Source organism: Phalangium opilio, unplaced genomic scaffold, assembly GCF_054372755.1.
Source record: "Phalangium opilio isolate 3A_F unplaced genomic scaffold, DU_Popi_V2 ptg000031l_1, whole genome shotgun sequence".
NCBI lineage: Eukaryota > Metazoa > Arthropoda > Arachnida > Opiliones > Phalangiidae > Phalangium > Phalangium opilio.
In genome coordinates, this window is record NW_028324158.1 from 11,564,421 (window position 1) to 11,583,105 (window position 18,685).

General features: G+C 36.1%; 2 protein-coding genes across 3 annotated transcripts in view; one reads left to right on the plus strand and one right to left on the minus strand.

Moving 5' to 3' along the window:
* The window catches only part of exd (PBX homeobox extradenticle), a 216,829-nt gene that overhangs the window by 165,047 nt on the left and 33,097 nt on the right, over positions 1 to 18,685 (minus strand). The window lies entirely within an intron of this gene.
* The window catches only part of Sin1 (SAPK-interacting protein 1), a 60,325-nt gene continuing 46,295 nt past the window's right edge, over positions 4,656 to 18,685 (plus strand). Inside the window, exons 1-2 of the mRNA XM_089870195.1 lie at positions 4,656 to 4,797; positions 15,083 to 15,277. Of these exons, the coding sequence (XP_089726321.1) occupies positions 15,224 to 15,277 (54 nt within the window). The 5' untranslated portion in view covers positions 4,656 to 4,797; positions 15,083 to 15,223. The remainder of the gene's footprint in view (positions 4,798 to 15,082; positions 15,278 to 18,685) is intronic.

The window sequence follows — 18,685 nt, forward strand, 5'->3', positions numbered from 1 at the left end:
TCGGCTCTCTCAAAATCATATTCTTTAAGTTTTATCATTCCGAGCTTTTGCACTGCACTGCAGCTCGCTCAGTTCAGTTTTTGACCGTGATAAGAACCGGGAGGGGCGAGTTATTCGTGATAAAGACGTGTCTTTCAGCGATTCATTCGCTCCTCTTAAAAGTTGTTTCTGACTATAGTTCTGGTTCTTCATTTTTTTTATTCGTCGATTAGTTATTTAGTATTAATATGATTTGTGAGTGGTGAAGTTACTCGGGCCTTTTTTAATTTTGACAAGATTTAAGGTATATAGAGCAGGGTTCGTACAACTTTTAGAAAAGTGATTTCCCAAGATTTTGTTCCCATATATTTCCAGATGCAAGGATACCTATAGTAACTACAGGAATGGCTTGTTTTTGTAGTAATAACTAAGGGATTTGTTATTTTTAGTTGGATCAACCTCTTCAGGATAAAGCTTCAAAAAATTCCTTGAGTTTTCCCTGAATTTTACACAAAAAATAATTATAAATTTCCCTAAGTCTTCCCTGATTATTTTAGTCAAAAATTTATTTCCCTGACATTTCCAGGTTTTCACGAACCCTGTAGATTTAAATAATTCACATTTAAAACTTATTTGAATTATCTCTCTTAAGTTTTTTGCGAAAAAAAAACAATATCTGAGCCCCAAAATTAAGGGGTTTTATGTTAATTTTAAATTACCCAAATAGACAAAAACAAATTACGGGATTTTAACTAATTACTCAACACACTTCGATAGACAAATCTCACTGACCCTTATCACACTTCTCTTCATTTATGGGGATAAACTAAATTATATCGATGTCTTTATATTCATTTTGAAATCAAATCAATGTTAGGATAGGAGCTACAACTAAATAATATCTCGTAAAGAATCGGAAACATACCAGATGTTATTTCGTTCCTTCTTCTATTTCTGGCAAATATAATAATATGAAAGATAGATACGATAAATGCATATAAGAGGGATCAGTTAAAAATCGAGTTCGACAATTCCACTATATACTGATGAGATGAACTTTCGTGTGAGAGGAGCACGCGATAAGACCACCTCTGCCACCATGGACCCTCTTTCTCTCTCTTTCTCTTTGCAAAAACGCCAACTGAGAGATAACCCAACCACGCCACACCAGGCGAAATATTCTGGAGTTGGTTCTGGGCTCGCTAGGGAGTATCGTGCAGTGCCGAGAAATTGCATCATAGGGGTACTAAACCCTGATTACTAGATGGTGTGGTTGATACCCTCCAACAAACAAATATGAACTTTTTTCTTGGGCAGGGCAGGTACTTGGGCCTAAGAACATAGGGGGCCCTAGAAAGATACCCCATGATTTATATTTAATAGATAGTGTGCAGCACTAATGGGGGCTAGAAAAATGTCTTAACTTCTACCGCATGCGCTTCAGTGTTGCCAGTAATTGATTATTAGAGGATCTCCTGCAAGTTTGGAATCTGAATGATAACTGAATCGAACCGAATTCTATTCTACAAGTTTTTCACAGTGTTGTAGATAACGGTTGAGAATTGCACCCACAGATGCAGACTGGCAACACTTGTCTGCACTCTTATCTTTTAAATAATTGTTCCAGTCCAATGCATTATCCGGGGATATGTAATGCTGTTAAGAATACACGGCCTTGTTCTCGCGTTTCTTTAATACATTTCTCCCAAAGTTTTGATCGTCACCATTTCATCTATTACATGAATGATGTGAGTCAAGCATGGGATAAACAGGGGGTCGCTAGCGCGTCGTCGATATCGTCACGTTATTCCATGGTGGGGCTAGCTAGAGTTGAGAGATGCGTGGCTGTCTCTTACCTGTCCATCAAAATCGGGGTGACTGTTAGAACCCTGTGCTTATTCCCTCGTAGCCCCCAGTCATTAGATAGTCGGTCCGTCACGAGAGAGAATTGAACCCCCTTCACTCTCCTCCACCTCTCCCCACTCTCTCTCTCACCAATTTAATCTTAGTTCTATCCCCAAGACCTTAGGCCTAACTCTCTCCGTCTCTCAGCGTGCATTACAATTTTAACCATATATTTTTTTATTCTATTCCTACATCTTATAAGGGAGAGAACACAAGCCTAAATAACATGGCTAGAGAAATATTCCTCTTTTTAAAAAAAATATTCAATGTTGGTTTGTATTAGAGATAAGGGTTTTGGAAAGGTCGCCCTGCCTTTGGTAGTTGTCTAAAGTGAGAGTGAAATCACTTTGGAACACGTAATAAGGTCTATAGTTTACTGCGTGAGAGTTATTTAGGAATTGTAGCTTTTGGGAAAGAAGAAAAAAATATTTAAACTTGATTGACAGGTTAGCAGCGTCTTCTCAGGCGGCATTGTAATGTTGAGAGAATATATTTTAACATGTCCTATGGCTATTTAAGATGGTTAAGTAATGTACGCGTTAATGCAATAATGTTTTAAGTCATTTAAATCGATTCCTTGGCGTGTTTTTATTAGTATAGAAACATTTCTAGAATTTTTGTATTTAGTAGAAATGAAAAACGGTTTTTTTTTTTTTTTCAATATTTCAAAAAAACTTAAAGTTGCGGTTCTTTTTGAGTTCTGACTCATTTCTTTGGGTAAAATAATACCTTCGGGTTCTTTTTCACGCGTTAACCTTCGAGGCTCAATGTCTGATGGGTAAATAAGTTCACGGATGATGGATTAAACGAGGTTAATACTATGCGAATCCAACGAAAACCGTACAAACCCGGGGCAGACCTTAGTGTTTTAAAGAATAGAATTTCGGTGTCATGATATCATATTTAGCTCAGTTGGGTTAGATTACCATCCGTACCAAGCCCCTCGAAGCATTTTAATGCCGTAATTAACTACAGCTTAACCTTTTATAATTTTAATTTGTACTGACGGACAAATAAAGTAATCGCATAAACCATAGTTTTTCCAATGTATATACTGTATATTGGTTCTTCAACTTCTCGATTCGAGAAGAGGAGAAGGTAGGTACAGTATCAAAATTAAAATAATAACCGTACACAGGTGGCATTAGTTTCTACTTTTATTCGATAGGGTGCGTTGTTACCTGTTATAATATATTTTTACCTGCCAAATAGAAATAGGTATAGGGAACGAAAAGTCGTAGATTACAGAGGTGAATAAGAGGGGTGGGGAGGAATGGGAGGGGGAAGGGGACGCCATGGGGGGAAATTTTATCCGCTACACGATATTTCGTAAGTCACGAATACACTCTTCTATTCAAATCTAACTTTGTTTTCTTCTTTATTTTTTGTTTCAAGAGAGGATGTAATCGGTTTTTAAAATGTTTTATTGTTAGTTTGGGACGAAACTAACTTTTTCCATCTATGAATCTAAAAACTGTAGCTGAGTGTTGGGGTTTCCAAAGTAGGCTTAGAAACTGCTGGATCGGTGGAATTGTTTGAAAGTAGGCTTAGAAACTGCTGGATCGGTGGAATTGTTTGAAAGTAGGCTTAGAAACTGCTGGATCGGTTGAATTGTTTTAAAATAGGCTTAGAAACTTGATTGAATTGTTTGAAAAGTAGGCTTAGAAACTTGATTGAATTGTTTGAAAAGTAGGCTTAGAAACTTGATTGAATTGTTTGAAAAGTAGGCTTAGAAACTTGATTGAATTGTTTGAAAAGTAGGCTTAGAAACTTGATTGAATTGTTTGAAAAGTAGGCTTAGGAACTTGATTGAATTGTTTGAAAAGTAGGCTTAGGAACTTGATTGAATTGTTTGAAAAGTAGGCTTAGGAACTTGATTGAATTGTTTGAAAAGTAGGCTTAGGAACTTGATTGAATTGTTTGAAAAGTAGGCTTAAAAACAGGGTTTAATTGAAAATAGGGTTAGCAACTGGATTGAATTGTTGAAAAGTAGGCTTAGAAACATGTAGTTAAAGTGTTTATAATAACGAAGTACAGAGTCAGAATATCCTCCCTTTGAAAAGTCGCTGTTCAAAATACCTCTTGTAAAGTCTTGTAAAGAGAAATATACCGCGATAAAGGAACGTTTTTAATATTAGGGGCATATAATAAAAAAAATGTATAAAAGAAATAATTACATCTTCGTTGATTAATACAAGAATATGTATGTTATGTTCGGGCCCCGGGGGCCTCCAAACATATTCTCCCCTCCTCCTTTCTCAATTTGATATAATTACTGCATAACCTATAGCTTACAATAATATATGTACACTTTTTTTCGCCTTTTATCCATAAAGGTGTTTTTCGAGTATACGCCTAAAAACTATAGGTTTTTCTTGAATTTGTTGAATGGAAAATATTAGAGAAGGATGTTTATTATTATGGAAATAACACCACCATATTTAACCATCAAACTACAGTTGTGCCTTTTTCTAAAAAAAAAAATAAATGAGCTAAAGTAAATTTAATTTTATTCCGGAAAATAGTTAAACTTATCAATCAATGTCTAGGATTTGGTACGTCAAATTGGCCATGTGTTAATTATTTTCTTGAATTTAATTAATGGTATATACGCTCTGACAAAATTCCGGCTGCTGTTATGTTAGGAATAACATTAACAGCGCGTGCGTTGATAAACTTCACTAAACATTTTTAGCATTTGAACTTAAATATTAATATAATATAAAAAATCTAATTTATTTTTCAATCTTTTTCGTTATTGGACAATTCAAGACTGTTGAAGGAGAACATGTGTGAGGTGGTGGCGCTACGTAATTAAACGATAATTAGAAAGCAGACCATATTTCGTTATTTCCCCATCTTGAGTTAGAGAAGCGCGCTTCCAAGGTTAAAGAGGAAATCTCAAATTAAAAGGTAATTAAATGCTTTTTATTTCTTTTATTAATATCGGCGGGATTTTTAATGTAATACTCGGTTAAGGTATTTTTTTTAAAAAAAACTGACCCCGAGGCTTTTTTGTTTGTTAGTGTAATTACTCTGTACTTGTAAAAGAGGCAAATTGTGATTCATTATTTAATTACTAGCCAAGGCTTAAGGAAAAAAAATAGAGTTAATGGGTGCCGCCATCTTGGAAATTGGATTATTTTTAAACTGATTCTGCGCACATGTGTAGAAATATAACGTTACGCAATAATAAGTAATATTCAATTATTTAATTAGTCATAGATTTTTATATATCGATTTTAGGTTGAATTGAATTGAACTGAATTAAACTAAGCATATCCGTCATTCCCTTTTAAATAAACCAATAAGGGAGCTAAACATTAGATACAAGCTATTTGACAATACACATCTAGTTCCCTTTCAAATTTAAAAAAAAATTTATATAAAAAATTTCAATGTTTGCCCAATGTTTCACAGACTAGGGGGAAACACGTGGCCTCTGATTTTGGCGCGAATGTTATCCGTTATAGGGGTTTGAATATATAATATCCCAGCCTGCCTTGAGGCGAGAGAATCCCCCCCCCCTCTCCCCAATCCCTATTTTCATTATTAGTGTCTCAAATATTGAAATGACAGCGAGAATGGTCAACTCATATTTGCCTTTCTGACTTTTGCAAACTCCGAAAATCCTGTCGATTTTTTTTTATATTTTTTACATATAGAGGGGGCTTACAACCATACTGTATGTGACGTGACGGGGGGGAGGGGTAAAACTAAGGGTGGAAAATGGTGGTAAATATATAGGGGTCTTCTTAAACATTTGGACCTGGTTAGGTCGGATTATAAGATGAGATAGTTAAGAGAAAAATGTAAGGTTAAAGTGAAAAAGTTCTATTCAAGCTTTAAAACAATTCTGAACCCAATAGCCTCAACAATCTTATCTACGAAATATTCCTGATTTGGATATTATATGTATGAATATATAAAAAAGAGCGCTCTCTCTCTCTCCTCCCTAAAAAGGGAGTTTTTGAGGGTTGAAACTTTTTGAGATCCTGTCACCCTTCTGGCCCCCCTCTTCTACATTTGACCCCCTATCCTATCCCATCCCATCCCATAGTAGTAACCTTTCCCTACACCCCTGGTATAAAAAAATATTTGACCCCCTCTTTTTTAAGCCCCCACAATCTCTTCTAGAATGTAACTATGGCCTCTCCTCCCACACTGGTGTGGTGGTGCAGTGCCACTTCGATTCCAGATGTCAAGATGTGACACCACTAAGGAAAGGAAGTGTACGCAGCCAACAAAAAAGTAGTAGAAAGAGAAAAAAAATGCCAACTAGCTAAAATAGATGGCTCTGGTGACGTGATCGTTACAATATCAAGAAAAATCTCAGGGCCCATGGCATACCATGCCACGCGATGCCAAAAGTTCTTTCTTTTTTTTTTCTTTTCTATATTAATTTGGTGTGAGAGTGAGAATGGCTGAGACTACACCCCCTTAATTGGCGTGCCCTTTTTCAAACACGCATTCTTTATTCTGCCAATTCTTTTTTTTTTATTTCTTCTTCTAAATCTCCATCCAAGTTTGACATTTCCGAAACATACAAACCGATTGATGAGTTTATTACACTCTTATTTGAATTTTTTAAGACACTTAAATTTCAAAGGGCTTTAATTTTTTTTCTTGGTACCCTAGTAATTTTTGGGTTACTGAACCTGTTCTTGTTTTTGTTTTGACAAGTTTTACCCCCACGGAATTTTTTATAAATAATAATAATAATAATTTAATTCGATGTCAGTTGGCACCACAGTAGTTACTTATTAATTTTTCTTTTTTTTTTTTTCATTGGAAGTATGAGGTTTTTACCAGTGCTTAATTCCCAATAATTAATTTAAAATTCAACTTAACGTTCACATCAGCTTTTGAATATTTTCCAAAAAGAAACATTTTTCTTACCTGCAAATAGAAAAAATTAAAAATATTAATTAAGTTATCAAATATATAGGCCTAATAGGAAAAATTAAAATTATGTTAATTAGGTTATCAAATATATATAATAGGAAAAATTAAAATTATGTTATCAAATATATATAATGGGAAAAATTAAAATTATGTTGATTAGGGTATCAAATATATAATTAATTAAATTAAAAGAAAACATATGTATGTAGATTGAGGAACATCGTCTGGCATAGGAAACACATGTCTATGGAACAGCGAATATGTTTTTGTATGTGACTAGCGCCCTCTATAGAGCTAGAGTAGCAACTAAAATGTGGTCACTCCTGGCACGTACGTCATGGTTTTTTCGCGTGATAGTTACGCCAAAAATTGACATTTTCGAATTGAAAACAAAGCCTGGGTGTCCCGCTAAAGTCTAGGTACAGCGATCGTAAGGTTTTCATCCCTTAGAAACTTATTAAATTGAAAAGGAATGAAAGAGTTTTTGAAATCCTCGAAACGTTCAGCGATCTTCGCGAATGACTGCCAACGGGTCGATTTAAATTCGCTTTTGGGGTCCCCTGCCCCGTTTCGGCCCTTTTACACCAAGAATCCCGATGCAAAAACCATTGGCGGAACAGATACCACCACCACCACGGAAGAAGAATCTCGCTTCCTCTTTTCTGGGCTTAACCAAACCATTTCGATTTACAACCCGAGCTACATTATTCCCGCCTTTAACTGTATAACAAATTCGGTGTTAATGAAGGCGGGCTAGGCGCGGGAGTTCTACTCTTCTATTTTCGCCACCGGGACTTATAAAACTGAAATTTCTCGGCAAAAGCTCGCGTGGAACTGTGTCTGTTTAACCCGAGCGTTGGGTGTGGTGTATGTATGTATGTATGTATGTATGTATGTATGTATGTATGTAGGAGATCGGGACCATAATGGCGCGAAATGCATTGACGCGTTCAACGGCTATAGGATTTTCTGGGGTCTCGTGGCGCCATTGAAAAGGGGCCAAGATTGCAACGGAGCTTGCTTGCTAGCTCACTTGCCTCGCACCATATTGCTGTAACCGAAACTAAAGGATAAATGTCATTGAATCTGGGATAGTATGCACTAAAGAGGTTAGAGAAATTTCTATAACCCCGTTTATTAACTTAAACCGCAGTACTTTGTTATTAGGGCATCTTCTTCAGGTTTGGAACTGAATCGAACTGAATTCTACAAGCTTTTTATCCTGTTGTAGATAGCGGTTTAATGACTCTCAACACTTGTATGAACACTATTTATAAACTAACTTAAATTACGCAATTTAACAACCAAAGTTGAAACGTTAAGTTAACGCGACCTAACCTAATGCAACGCAATCTGTTTTGCTGAAAACAAAACTGAGATTTTGCCTTGAAATCGGATGAGAAAAGGAGCAAGGAAAGTTCCGCCTGGTCTTAGAAAATTTCCCTCTCTCTCTCTCGCTCTCTCTTTGGTTCGGGGCCCCAAAATCCCAACAGAGTCTTTGGATGGCGAAAACGGCAAAGTGTAGAACGCTGTCAGAAATGGAGATTTTACCTCAGAGACTAATTTATAAAGTCAAACTTTCACCTCCCCTCCCCCTTCTTTATCCCCCCTCCCTCTGTTTCCCCAGTTTCAGTTTCTATCCCTATCTCTTCGGTTTAGCTTAGAACCAATCCTACACCCTTCCTCTCCTTTTCGGAATTTCTCTGCTCTAAAAGGCTTGGGCATTTTCGGAGTCGGAATCATTCCCTACATCCCGTTTAGCGATTTCCTCGAAAACAGAAGGATTCGAAATGCCTCTTAACGTTTTAAGATTTTTCTAGAGCGAGCTTTGGAATCTTCGACTGTATATATATGTGTGTATGTGTATGTATCTCGCGTGCTAGGCTACTGAATTCGAGTAGGCAGGCTTATAACGTAACATACTCTTGGATGGAGTTGAGTAGGGCTGCAAATATCCTTTCTTTTAACGAATTGGCGGGAAAGTGCTAATAGAAAGTCTATCGGAAGTTTTAGAAGAGATTAAGATTGTATTCAATCAAAATTATTTATTTTATAACCCTTTCAATTAATACACCTAGAGTTAAGACTAATCGGGCCTAACGTTTTAAATAGAGGGTTAAAGTATCTGTTATTTATTTATTTATTTATTTATTTATTTATTTAGGATGTTTTCAAACATAATAACAACACCCTTAAAGCGTAGAGAAAGGCCTAATTCAGACTTAATAGATAAATTTAATGTTTAATTACTTAAGATATTTGTCCCATTTAATCACAATTAAATTAACTCTTTTATAACCCCTAATGTCAGTAGAGTTAGGCCTAATTCGGGCCTAAGTAGCGTTTTAAACAGATGAAATTAATATTTAGGCTTGACGAAAATTAGGCTTAGGAATCTTTTAATTATTTAACGATATTGTTTTGCCACAACTGAACATCACCACTTGCTGGTATTATAGTAAGCATAGCGGGCCCCTCTAAATGCTTGGCGCGTTATGATTTCGGAAATTGTTTAGTCCTGGAAAAGATTGGGCGGTGTGGGAGGGGGAAGCTAGAAAGAGATGGAGGTTTAGTTTTCGAGATGAAGAGAGAGAGAGAGAGAGAGAGAGAGAGAGAGAGAGAGAGAGAGAGAGAGAATGGCTTTTGTTTTCTTTAAAAATCATCTCTTATATAGATAGAGAAGGTTTTCCTGAAGTCACCTCATTCCTCTCTCCGGCATCCTCCTCTTAGTAATAGTAAATTTCTCAATATATATTTTAAATAAAATATACATAATATTTTCCAGTTTAGGTTTTCAAACTTTCTTGGCGCGCGGGTTTTCTTTTCTCCCGAGATTTAAAAGTTAAAAGGTGGGAAAACTTTTGGGTGATTTGAAAAGCGAGATGGAGGAAGCAGAAGCAGGATGCCATACGTGGAAGTGCGAATTTTAACGCGGAAAACTTGACTTTTATTGTATAAATATTCATAGCTTTTCGATTCCAAATAATCAGTTTTCCTTAGTACAGGAAAAATTGAAATTCTACTTTTCTCTCTACGCCATACCTTCTTGGCAAAACTTCACCCCAATCCCGCTGATTATTATAAAAGTGGCATTAGGCCTAGCTTTATTTTGAAAATATTTCGACAAAGAAAGACCCTTGCACGCTTTTCTTGGAAATTTCTTCCGACTACTGAAGTTACAGCGGGGATTCTTTTATAAAATTTAATATCATATTTTTGGGAATAATTAATTTTTAAGCCTTTCTCTAATCTCGATTAAGCTGAATGAATATTTCGAATATGTTATGTATGACGTATGTATACGTGAATTGGATTTTTATTATTTATATTCGAGTAGGACTTGCACGAGAAATTAAAAAGTTTAATAGTGTTGCAACTCATTTGCTATAGTGCAATTCTAATTTATCAACCGCTTATCTACAACAGACTGAAAATCTTGTATAGAAATTCTGTTCAATTCAGTTCCAAATCTGCTGGGGATGCCATTATAACAAATTATTGGCAACCTTGAAGAGCATGCGCGGTTAAAGTTGAGGAATGGGGGAGAAAATATCAAGCCCCTATTATTTTTCGACCAATTGAGATATTAGGTCTAAATTAACATTATAAATTAAACCAAGGCTTAACGAATATTAAAATAACCTATCCAGCTGTTGTTGTTAAAGCCCTTTTAAGAATCATTCCAAAAATTAGACCAATTTAAAATACATTACATTTAACCATAGGAAGGAAACCTGGAGAAGAAAAATGGAAAAATCCCATAAAAAACTATAATAATAAAACTTTTCTACTCTCTTGTTATGTAAGAGAAAATTTCAATGGGATCTTCAAATTCAAATCAAAATCGACAATAATCCCGAGAAATTTCATTCCACTACCGGGGGGGGGGGCTGAAGAACCCCCCCCCCCACCTTTCTTTAAAGGAATATATGTATATGGTAATATTATATAAAAGAGGTATATATATATATTTTTTTATACGACTGTACACATAAAGAGGCTGGGGATTGCCTAAGGACCCTTTAGGGACTCTTTTGATATTTAATACAGGCCCCTAAAAAAGTACACCAGAGGTAGATATACTATATCGGTATTTGCTGCCCAAAACCAAATCGTCTTCGTCACGAATAGCATAGCATTGAGTTTCTTTTCTGCTATAGAGCGGCGGGGTAAAGTGCAGCGTTATATCACTTGTAAAAATCACTAAAGGATAAAGAAGCCGAGGCTTAAGTAGATATAAATTCATATCTGTTAGAGTGGAGATCAGAAGATAATATTTTAAAGTAAACAACGTGAAGTAAAAGCCCTGTCCAATCTCCTCGGTTTTTTTTCTTAAAAAGCTAAAACAAGGTTTTTATAATCAGGCGCCATATTTGAAAATGGTGGCTAAAATAAACATTTAAAATAATTTCCACACTAAAGTACTTTGTACACTGATATGCTAGGTACCTTTTGCTATACTTAATCTATAATAATTGCGTGTGAAATTCTCAACAGACTTTTGAAAAGCTTATAGAATTCTGTTCAGTTCAGTTCCAAACCTAATTGATGCAGGAGATGCTTTAATAACAAATTACTGACAGCCCTGAAGCGCATGCGCAGTTAAAATTAAGAAATAAACGGGGTTGAGGAAACATTTCTCTACCCCCTCTATAAAGAAATCCAGTTTTAAATTGTGAAAGAAAAATTGAGGCTTCGAGTTATGGGCTTTTAACGCTACAAACTATGGAATAAGCTGGTAATACAATGTAGAATACTTGGGGCGGGACGACTTAGATTCGCGATAGGAATTGAAATGCGCAATTGGGAAAATGTATTAGCTCTTTAAGTGGCTAAAGCTTCGAGAGGTTCAAACCTCTTGCGAGACCCCAAAATCTTTTTTTCTTCTTTCTTTCTCCTCTTTATTCTATCATGTGCACAACCGAATATTATTTTTTTATATATGCCTATATATTCTCTATTCGTGATTCGTCCTACACGAAATATTCTCCAGCGTATAAACGCGTATAAATTCCTTTTACACGATCTTTACCTAGATTTTGGTTCAACTACTTATAATCAATGAGAAAATACCAGGGAATTCAAATAGAAAGAAGATTTATAAAATTCACCTTTGTATTTATTAACGCGTCTACGTTGAACAATCATTTCATCTTTAGGATGGTATATTATATTGAAATCTGTTCATTGGAAACAAATTTTTTTTTACCTATAACAGCGGCGGCGTTCGACCATCATCTCACGATCAAAAAACCTTTTTAGAAATGGTTTTCAATTTTTCCCATTTTTATGACTATTTCTGCCCCTTCCCCCATCATCTTTTTGGGGTTGTTATTGAAAACGTTTTACCATTCCTCCATAGATATTGAAAATAAATCGAATAATCGAAGAGGATCAATATATATTATTATGATTAATTTTCAAGGTTTATTTCTTCCTTTCTTTCTTTTTTGGTGATGTCTATTGGTTTATCTTCAGTTTGATGGGAAATTTATAAATTCGTACCAATTTTTGATAAATTTGAAAGAATGTTTTTATTTTATCATCTTGCAAGTTTATTTATTAGAAAAACAACCTAATTTACCTCTAATTTAAACTGAAGGATTTCAATAAGTAATTGAGTTAGTAGAAAATATTATATTGTTTGTTTGTTTTTTTTTCTGTAAATTATTTTAATGGTTATTTAATTTAAAACTGAAAAAATTGTTTTATCATATATAGGTATGTTCGTTTTTAGCGTAACTTAGGCGCAACAACATTGATTTATAATTCCACTTGCAATCTTGACACTATAATCACCCTGAACCTGGTGGTAGAGAATTTAATAAATCAAAGGAAGGCTAGATTATAGAGAGATATAACCTAAACCAAAAGTAACAACACACTACACTTATCAACACCCCTCTCTTTAACATTGTGAACTAGCGCGAGTCAGTGGTAATTCATCTAGCCATTTGTCTATTACTTACTAGCTTGCTAGCAGACGCCGCTTATGTTCTGCTACTATAGGTTAGTTACACCCACTAAATATTACGGTATAAAAAGCATTTATTAGCGTAGCATCTAATGGGCGCACGCGCGAGTATTATAAATGATCGTTTCTTATTATTCATTCCGCTTTAGTGTTGTCATGTTTGGCCCCCATTTACTTTCAGATTAATGTTTACTAAGTGTTTAAGTAAAAAAAATTGGGGCCCAAAAAATTAAATCAACCTAAGATTATACTAAAGTAAAAGGTTGGAGTGTAACTTTAGTTTTTGTTTAAATTTTTCAGGTTGAATTTGTACTAGAATCGAAAGTGGGACGTACTGGTTTTAATAATGGTATTGGGTTTTACTAGGGTACAGTTTAGGGTTTTGATATAATCTTTAAATTGTTACAATTCCTAGGTACCAATATTTTAACCATCCATCTTTGGATGGAGGGGGTTTTTTTTGTATCCCCTTGTATAACTGTATCGTAAAAACGTATGGCCTGGAATAGACGCTACTAAAAACTAGTGCCTTTTTAATAAATAGGAAACTAATGGGACTTAGCATCCGTGTAAGGACCTTATTTCTCATCTCCCATCCTTATGGTGAATAGTAGAGCACCAGGTGACGTTTGGTCCCTCTTATGTCACTTTAAAAGTTCCTCGAAATAAGTTATAACTGTAGCTATGACGTAATGAATTTTAATCTTGGGATGAACCGTATATATAAAAACTTGGTGGATACATTTATGAGAGACTATTTCGTACAATGGTCGTTTTCCCAGTCCCTTTTGGTCTATTGTCACTCATGGTATGGTGGGGTGTTACCCCCTCCGTGGGGTTCGAGCGCGTGGTGACCTTATCTAACGCAAAGGGTTTAAAGCTGAAGTTTGAAGTAAGGGTGTCGTTTCTAATGTATCAAATTGACGCGAATCATCACACGAATGACAAAGTTAAGGTTGTAATTCGGTAGAAATACGCTAAGCCTCGCGTCTATTCTAAAGAGTTGGGGTTGAAAGTTTTTTGGGGTGAAATTTAAATTGATCCCAACTTAAATATACCATGAATTCTAAGCCTCGGTTATGGTACGTTTTAATATAGAGTATGTTGAATTTTCTTCATGATACGAAACTTAGGGAGGGGGAAATAGTATCAAGAAAAATGCGCTCGCTGTCAGGTTGAAGTGGTTTTTGATGTATAACGTCTAGGCGTATCGAAACTATCTTATTCCAACTTTACTTTGATATAAGTTGACGTTTTACAAGCTTGCCGGGGACGCCAAGGCCCCCTTCTCTCTCTCTCGGAATCACATTGGAATAGGGGAGATTCCATTGTTAGTGGACCCCTCTATGCCTTCCCTATACCAAGGGTTCCAGAGTTGGGCCCCCTTTTTTAGGTAGGTAGAAAGCGGGCAATATCCTCTAGTGATCAAATTTTGTACTTGGAATAAGTACTTGTGTCATAGGCATGGGAGTATAAGTTAGGGAATACAAACTCCCGGGTTTCGGCACCAGTACAATTTCGAGTTGGAAACTGAGGGGGGCTAGTATTCCATTGAGGGTCAACCATTGTAGATAATCTAGGAACTAGGGGTCCCCCTTTTTTTTGATAACCGTTCCGAACTGAAAACTCCCGTGTAAGGGTAATTTGCATATCGCGCGGGCCTATTTCTCACGCGCCCAATGTCTACTGCCATCCGAATAAAAAGTTAAGGCCTACTATAGAAGAGGACGTTACTATAGTAACGAGACACGGATCATGCTTCCACGCTCTCCGTGAGCGCCATGCTCACTCGTGACCAGTGTAAAATGAACCTTTCCTTTTTAAAAAGGAAAAAAAAATCGTATTCAAAATATGGTTAGGACAACCTACTACCCCCTCCCTCTTAGCATCTTGAATGTTACAGCCTGATAAAAATTCATCACCTAATCTTGTTAAAAAGTCATGTAACCCCCATTTTTTCACTACTTAAACGGTGTTAGGAGAGAAAATAATAATTGTTTACTCGCTTATTTCAGAATTTAATTTAGAAATATCACGTGTTCCTATTCATTTCTCGCGCGCCACGTGATTTCAATCAAAACTCCCTTGATTGGCCCACGTAGTTTAATTTTAAAACTTTCAATGTGTTAATATATATCCACCAAAAATTCTCGTTTCCCATAAACCTCTACGCACTTTTCTCTAAGTTAGAATATATTTGGAGAAGCCAAATTTAATTTAGAAATATACCCTTAATGTGTAAACCAGAAATTTTGTATCGCGGCTTTCTCTAATCCCAGTTTAATAATAAATAAATGAAATTTTTATTTTTCCCAACAGATTTGCCTTCCCGTAAACCGTTCTAGAAGGTCTAACTAAGCCTTGTACAACCACTAACACTGTCCTGTTCGAATTATCGTCCTCCAAGGAAAGTCTGATGTGGTTGGTGAGTACTATGGTGTACGCCCTTTGAAAATCTAGATGGTGATGGGCAGGAAGGAAAGGCAAGCAGGCAGACTAGTAGCGGATGGCGCGGTAAGTGGAAAACATCCTTAACTTATTTTAAATTAAGGCAATCGGTCGTTAAAAGCTGTTGAGTGCGTTAGATATGTATATAAAGATCCAACCCTTTCGTTCGTCCATCGAGAATATCCTTGTACGGATTTCAGGGGGTTTTGAAAAGGGGGCCTTCTATGTTTTAAAACGTAAGGGGGGCGCTTCCCCCCTGACCAAATTTCAACGAAAATTTTAACAAATTAAAGAGGAGAGAAGCCGGGATAGCGTAAAGTTGTAAGAGGGTTTCCAAAAATTAAACCCCCATGGTTTGAGGGAATTAAGGCAACTACTACCTACTATACTACACACTCTTTCGTTATTAATTTTAAAACGAACAACCTAGGTTAGGGTTATCTCGTCCCCTAACGTTTGCAACTATACCCCCAACAATGTCACCTCCTTTCACACCCCACCCCCAACTTCGATAATTATATTTAGGGGGGAAAAGTAGAGGGCGCTGACTTGATTATGTAATATACGTTGTGTATCCCTATCAGTGGAGAGTTAAGTTTTCTCGTTCGGACATTGAGCAGAAGTTTTGATGCGAGATGAGGGAGGGAGGTTAGTTAATTAAGAACGTCTTGAGTTACCGTTATGTGACGTCATCCATCCGAGTCCGTGGCGGTTAAAAGTCTGTGAACTCGAGCGTGCAAATTTGGTAAGGGGTTAAATTTAAAGGGGTATGTATCTTAAGTGGGGGCAAATACCTTTATAATGAACCCGAGATCGTCAAAATCGGATGAAAAATAAAGAAGTTATAGACGTTTTAAGGTTTTCATGATGTCATTATGTCATCATGATGACATCATCGTGCGAATGTTTTATTTTAAATGCTTGTATCTTGCTTATTTCTGGGACGATTTCGACGTTCTTGGTACCATTGTGTAGCTAATAATCATCTCTATACAGTCAGGTACTTTCCATGCTACTAACTCTTAAGTGAAAACATTCGTTAGATTAAAAGCCGAAATAATTCTGGTGGGAATTTATGTATCTAGTCACGATGGGACTGCAGCAGCGCTCCCGAGACGCCCTCTCGTTTTACCCTCGTCTTTTTGGCGCGAACATCTAATGAGCTTTTCAACTGCGTTCTATCCTAAAACTCGCGGCGATGGGGCGGGGGGATATAAAACTTCATTTTAAATTAATTTAACACAAGAAGTGACTCCAATTAAATTATAAAACTGTAAATGCATTTCCCCTTCTCTCCCTTGAACGTATATTATAATTAGGGAAGTTAAAAGGCGAACACACACACAGGGGTTTGTTAGTACTCAAAAATCTTTTCCTTGCCGTTTCCAAGGGTTGAGCTAATGCTTGGGCTTAACCGAGAGCTTGGACAGTTGTAGTTATTTCACGATGTAATAAGGATAATAATATTAGGCAATTTTTGACAACTTCCCAACACCTCGTATCCTTAATTAAAACATTTCCTTAGAGGGGGCTCGTAGTACTATGGGGAAAAATCAGGGGACACACACACTCGGTCCGGAAAATTTTTGAGAGATTAAATTTAATTATTTCGCACTCACTTAATGCGATTTTTAAGTTTTAATTAGCGAAAATGCGCTTGGCTGCTCTCTAATACTAGAACTTCACCTGTTTACTTTTATAAATACTGAAACTGGAAACGCTATTTAATATAAACCGGACCGAGAAGCGAGCAAGCTCTTAAACGAATTAAATATATATTTTATATATTACCACCACCCTCTCTACTTTTGCATACAGTATTTTCGCGTTAGATACTCCACTGCCTTTGCATACGTAGGACGTTAGACCACCCAAAGGCGGGTACGAACCGATGCCATTGTTTTATAGAAAAGGCACGTGTGACTAGCCCCTTCAAAATTGGACTTTTTGAAATAGCAGTTTATTCAAATTATATCTTTGTAAGTTTGAATCCGGCTGGCTCTATGTACGTTAAAAACCTGATATTAATTTTTCTTAATTTTTACGTCGGGAACTTTTGGGGAAAACACACGCGCGCACACACACACGTAAAAGTTACTGCGGTATTTAATTTTAATTAAATTAAGGCTTTATTTTTATAATTAAGGAGTTCCCTGGCGTGTTTTATTAAAAATATTCTGGCATCGAGTATGCTAACATTTTATGCTAAATTTTACACAAACTTGTTTAGGTTATTTTTCAGAATTTTTATTTACTTAACTTATTTTTATTTATAGTGATTTATATTTAGGTTTTAAATTAATCCTGGGGTTTGTAAATAGGTACAATGACTTCTATAAACTATATTTTGATTCATAATTTTTTAGTTGCTAATTTGGTAGTTAAGGTGAAGGTCAAAAGGTCAAGTTTACCTTGGTATAAATAATGTTTAGATTTAAATAGTCGCAAACACCTGAAAATTTTGTACTTAAGCTTAGATAAAACCAAATAACCTATTCATTATTTAGACAAAAAAAAAGAAGAATATTTTCTTTCATTGAACACTAGGATTCCATTTTGACCTCACGCTGGTCAACGCCATTACACGGGATTATTGTTAACTATAGAATCTTTTTGGTCTTACTCGGATCGAACTTGGGTATCAGATCTCCCCCCTCCCAAACCAAAAGGTCGTTATGGGCTCGGTTTTTACGACTTTTAGTTGTGTTGTATTCTGTATAGGTAAACCTCCATAAAAATGCCCCCAGCTTCTTTCATTCGCTTCTTCTTCAGGTGCTGGTCTCACAGTATTTTGAATGGACCACAGGTAAACCTAACCCCCAGCACCACCACTATCGCCACCAATGGTCCTTTATGAGGAATCAATACCCTGACTAAATTGGCAGCGTGTAAGGGAGTTAGACTTAAGATATCTCTATGGGATTAACATCTGTAATGCTGTTTAGATAAGTTGGATTCTAACAACGACTTCCAAGGTATTATTCAGATTGTAAGACCAAGATAAGGTTTGGGGAACGAAAAAAAACCAGCCCAACCGTCATGGGAAAGTTTTAAGCGAGGGGTCGGACGTTTAGGAAAAAGTGTACGGGATTTCGAAATCCAATTTGATTTCTTCGGATTTCGTTTGATTTCATCGGATTTCGTTTGATTTCATCGGATTTCGTTTGATTTCATCGGATTTCGTTTGATTTCGTCGGATTTTGTTTGATTTCAGAATTCGATAAAATCCAATGGATTTCATCGAATTTTGAGATTTTTCCCGTGATTTCGTCGGATTTTGCTATTTTTACCGTGTTTTCGACGGATTTTGCGATATTTCCCTTGATTTCTTTGAGTTTTGAGGTTTTTCGAGTGATTCCCTCGGATTTTGAGATTTTCCCCATGATTTCGTGATTTCTTTTGATTTTGGATTTCGTGAATTTTGTAATGTATTTCGTGAATTTTGTAATGGATTTCACGATTTCTTTACTGATT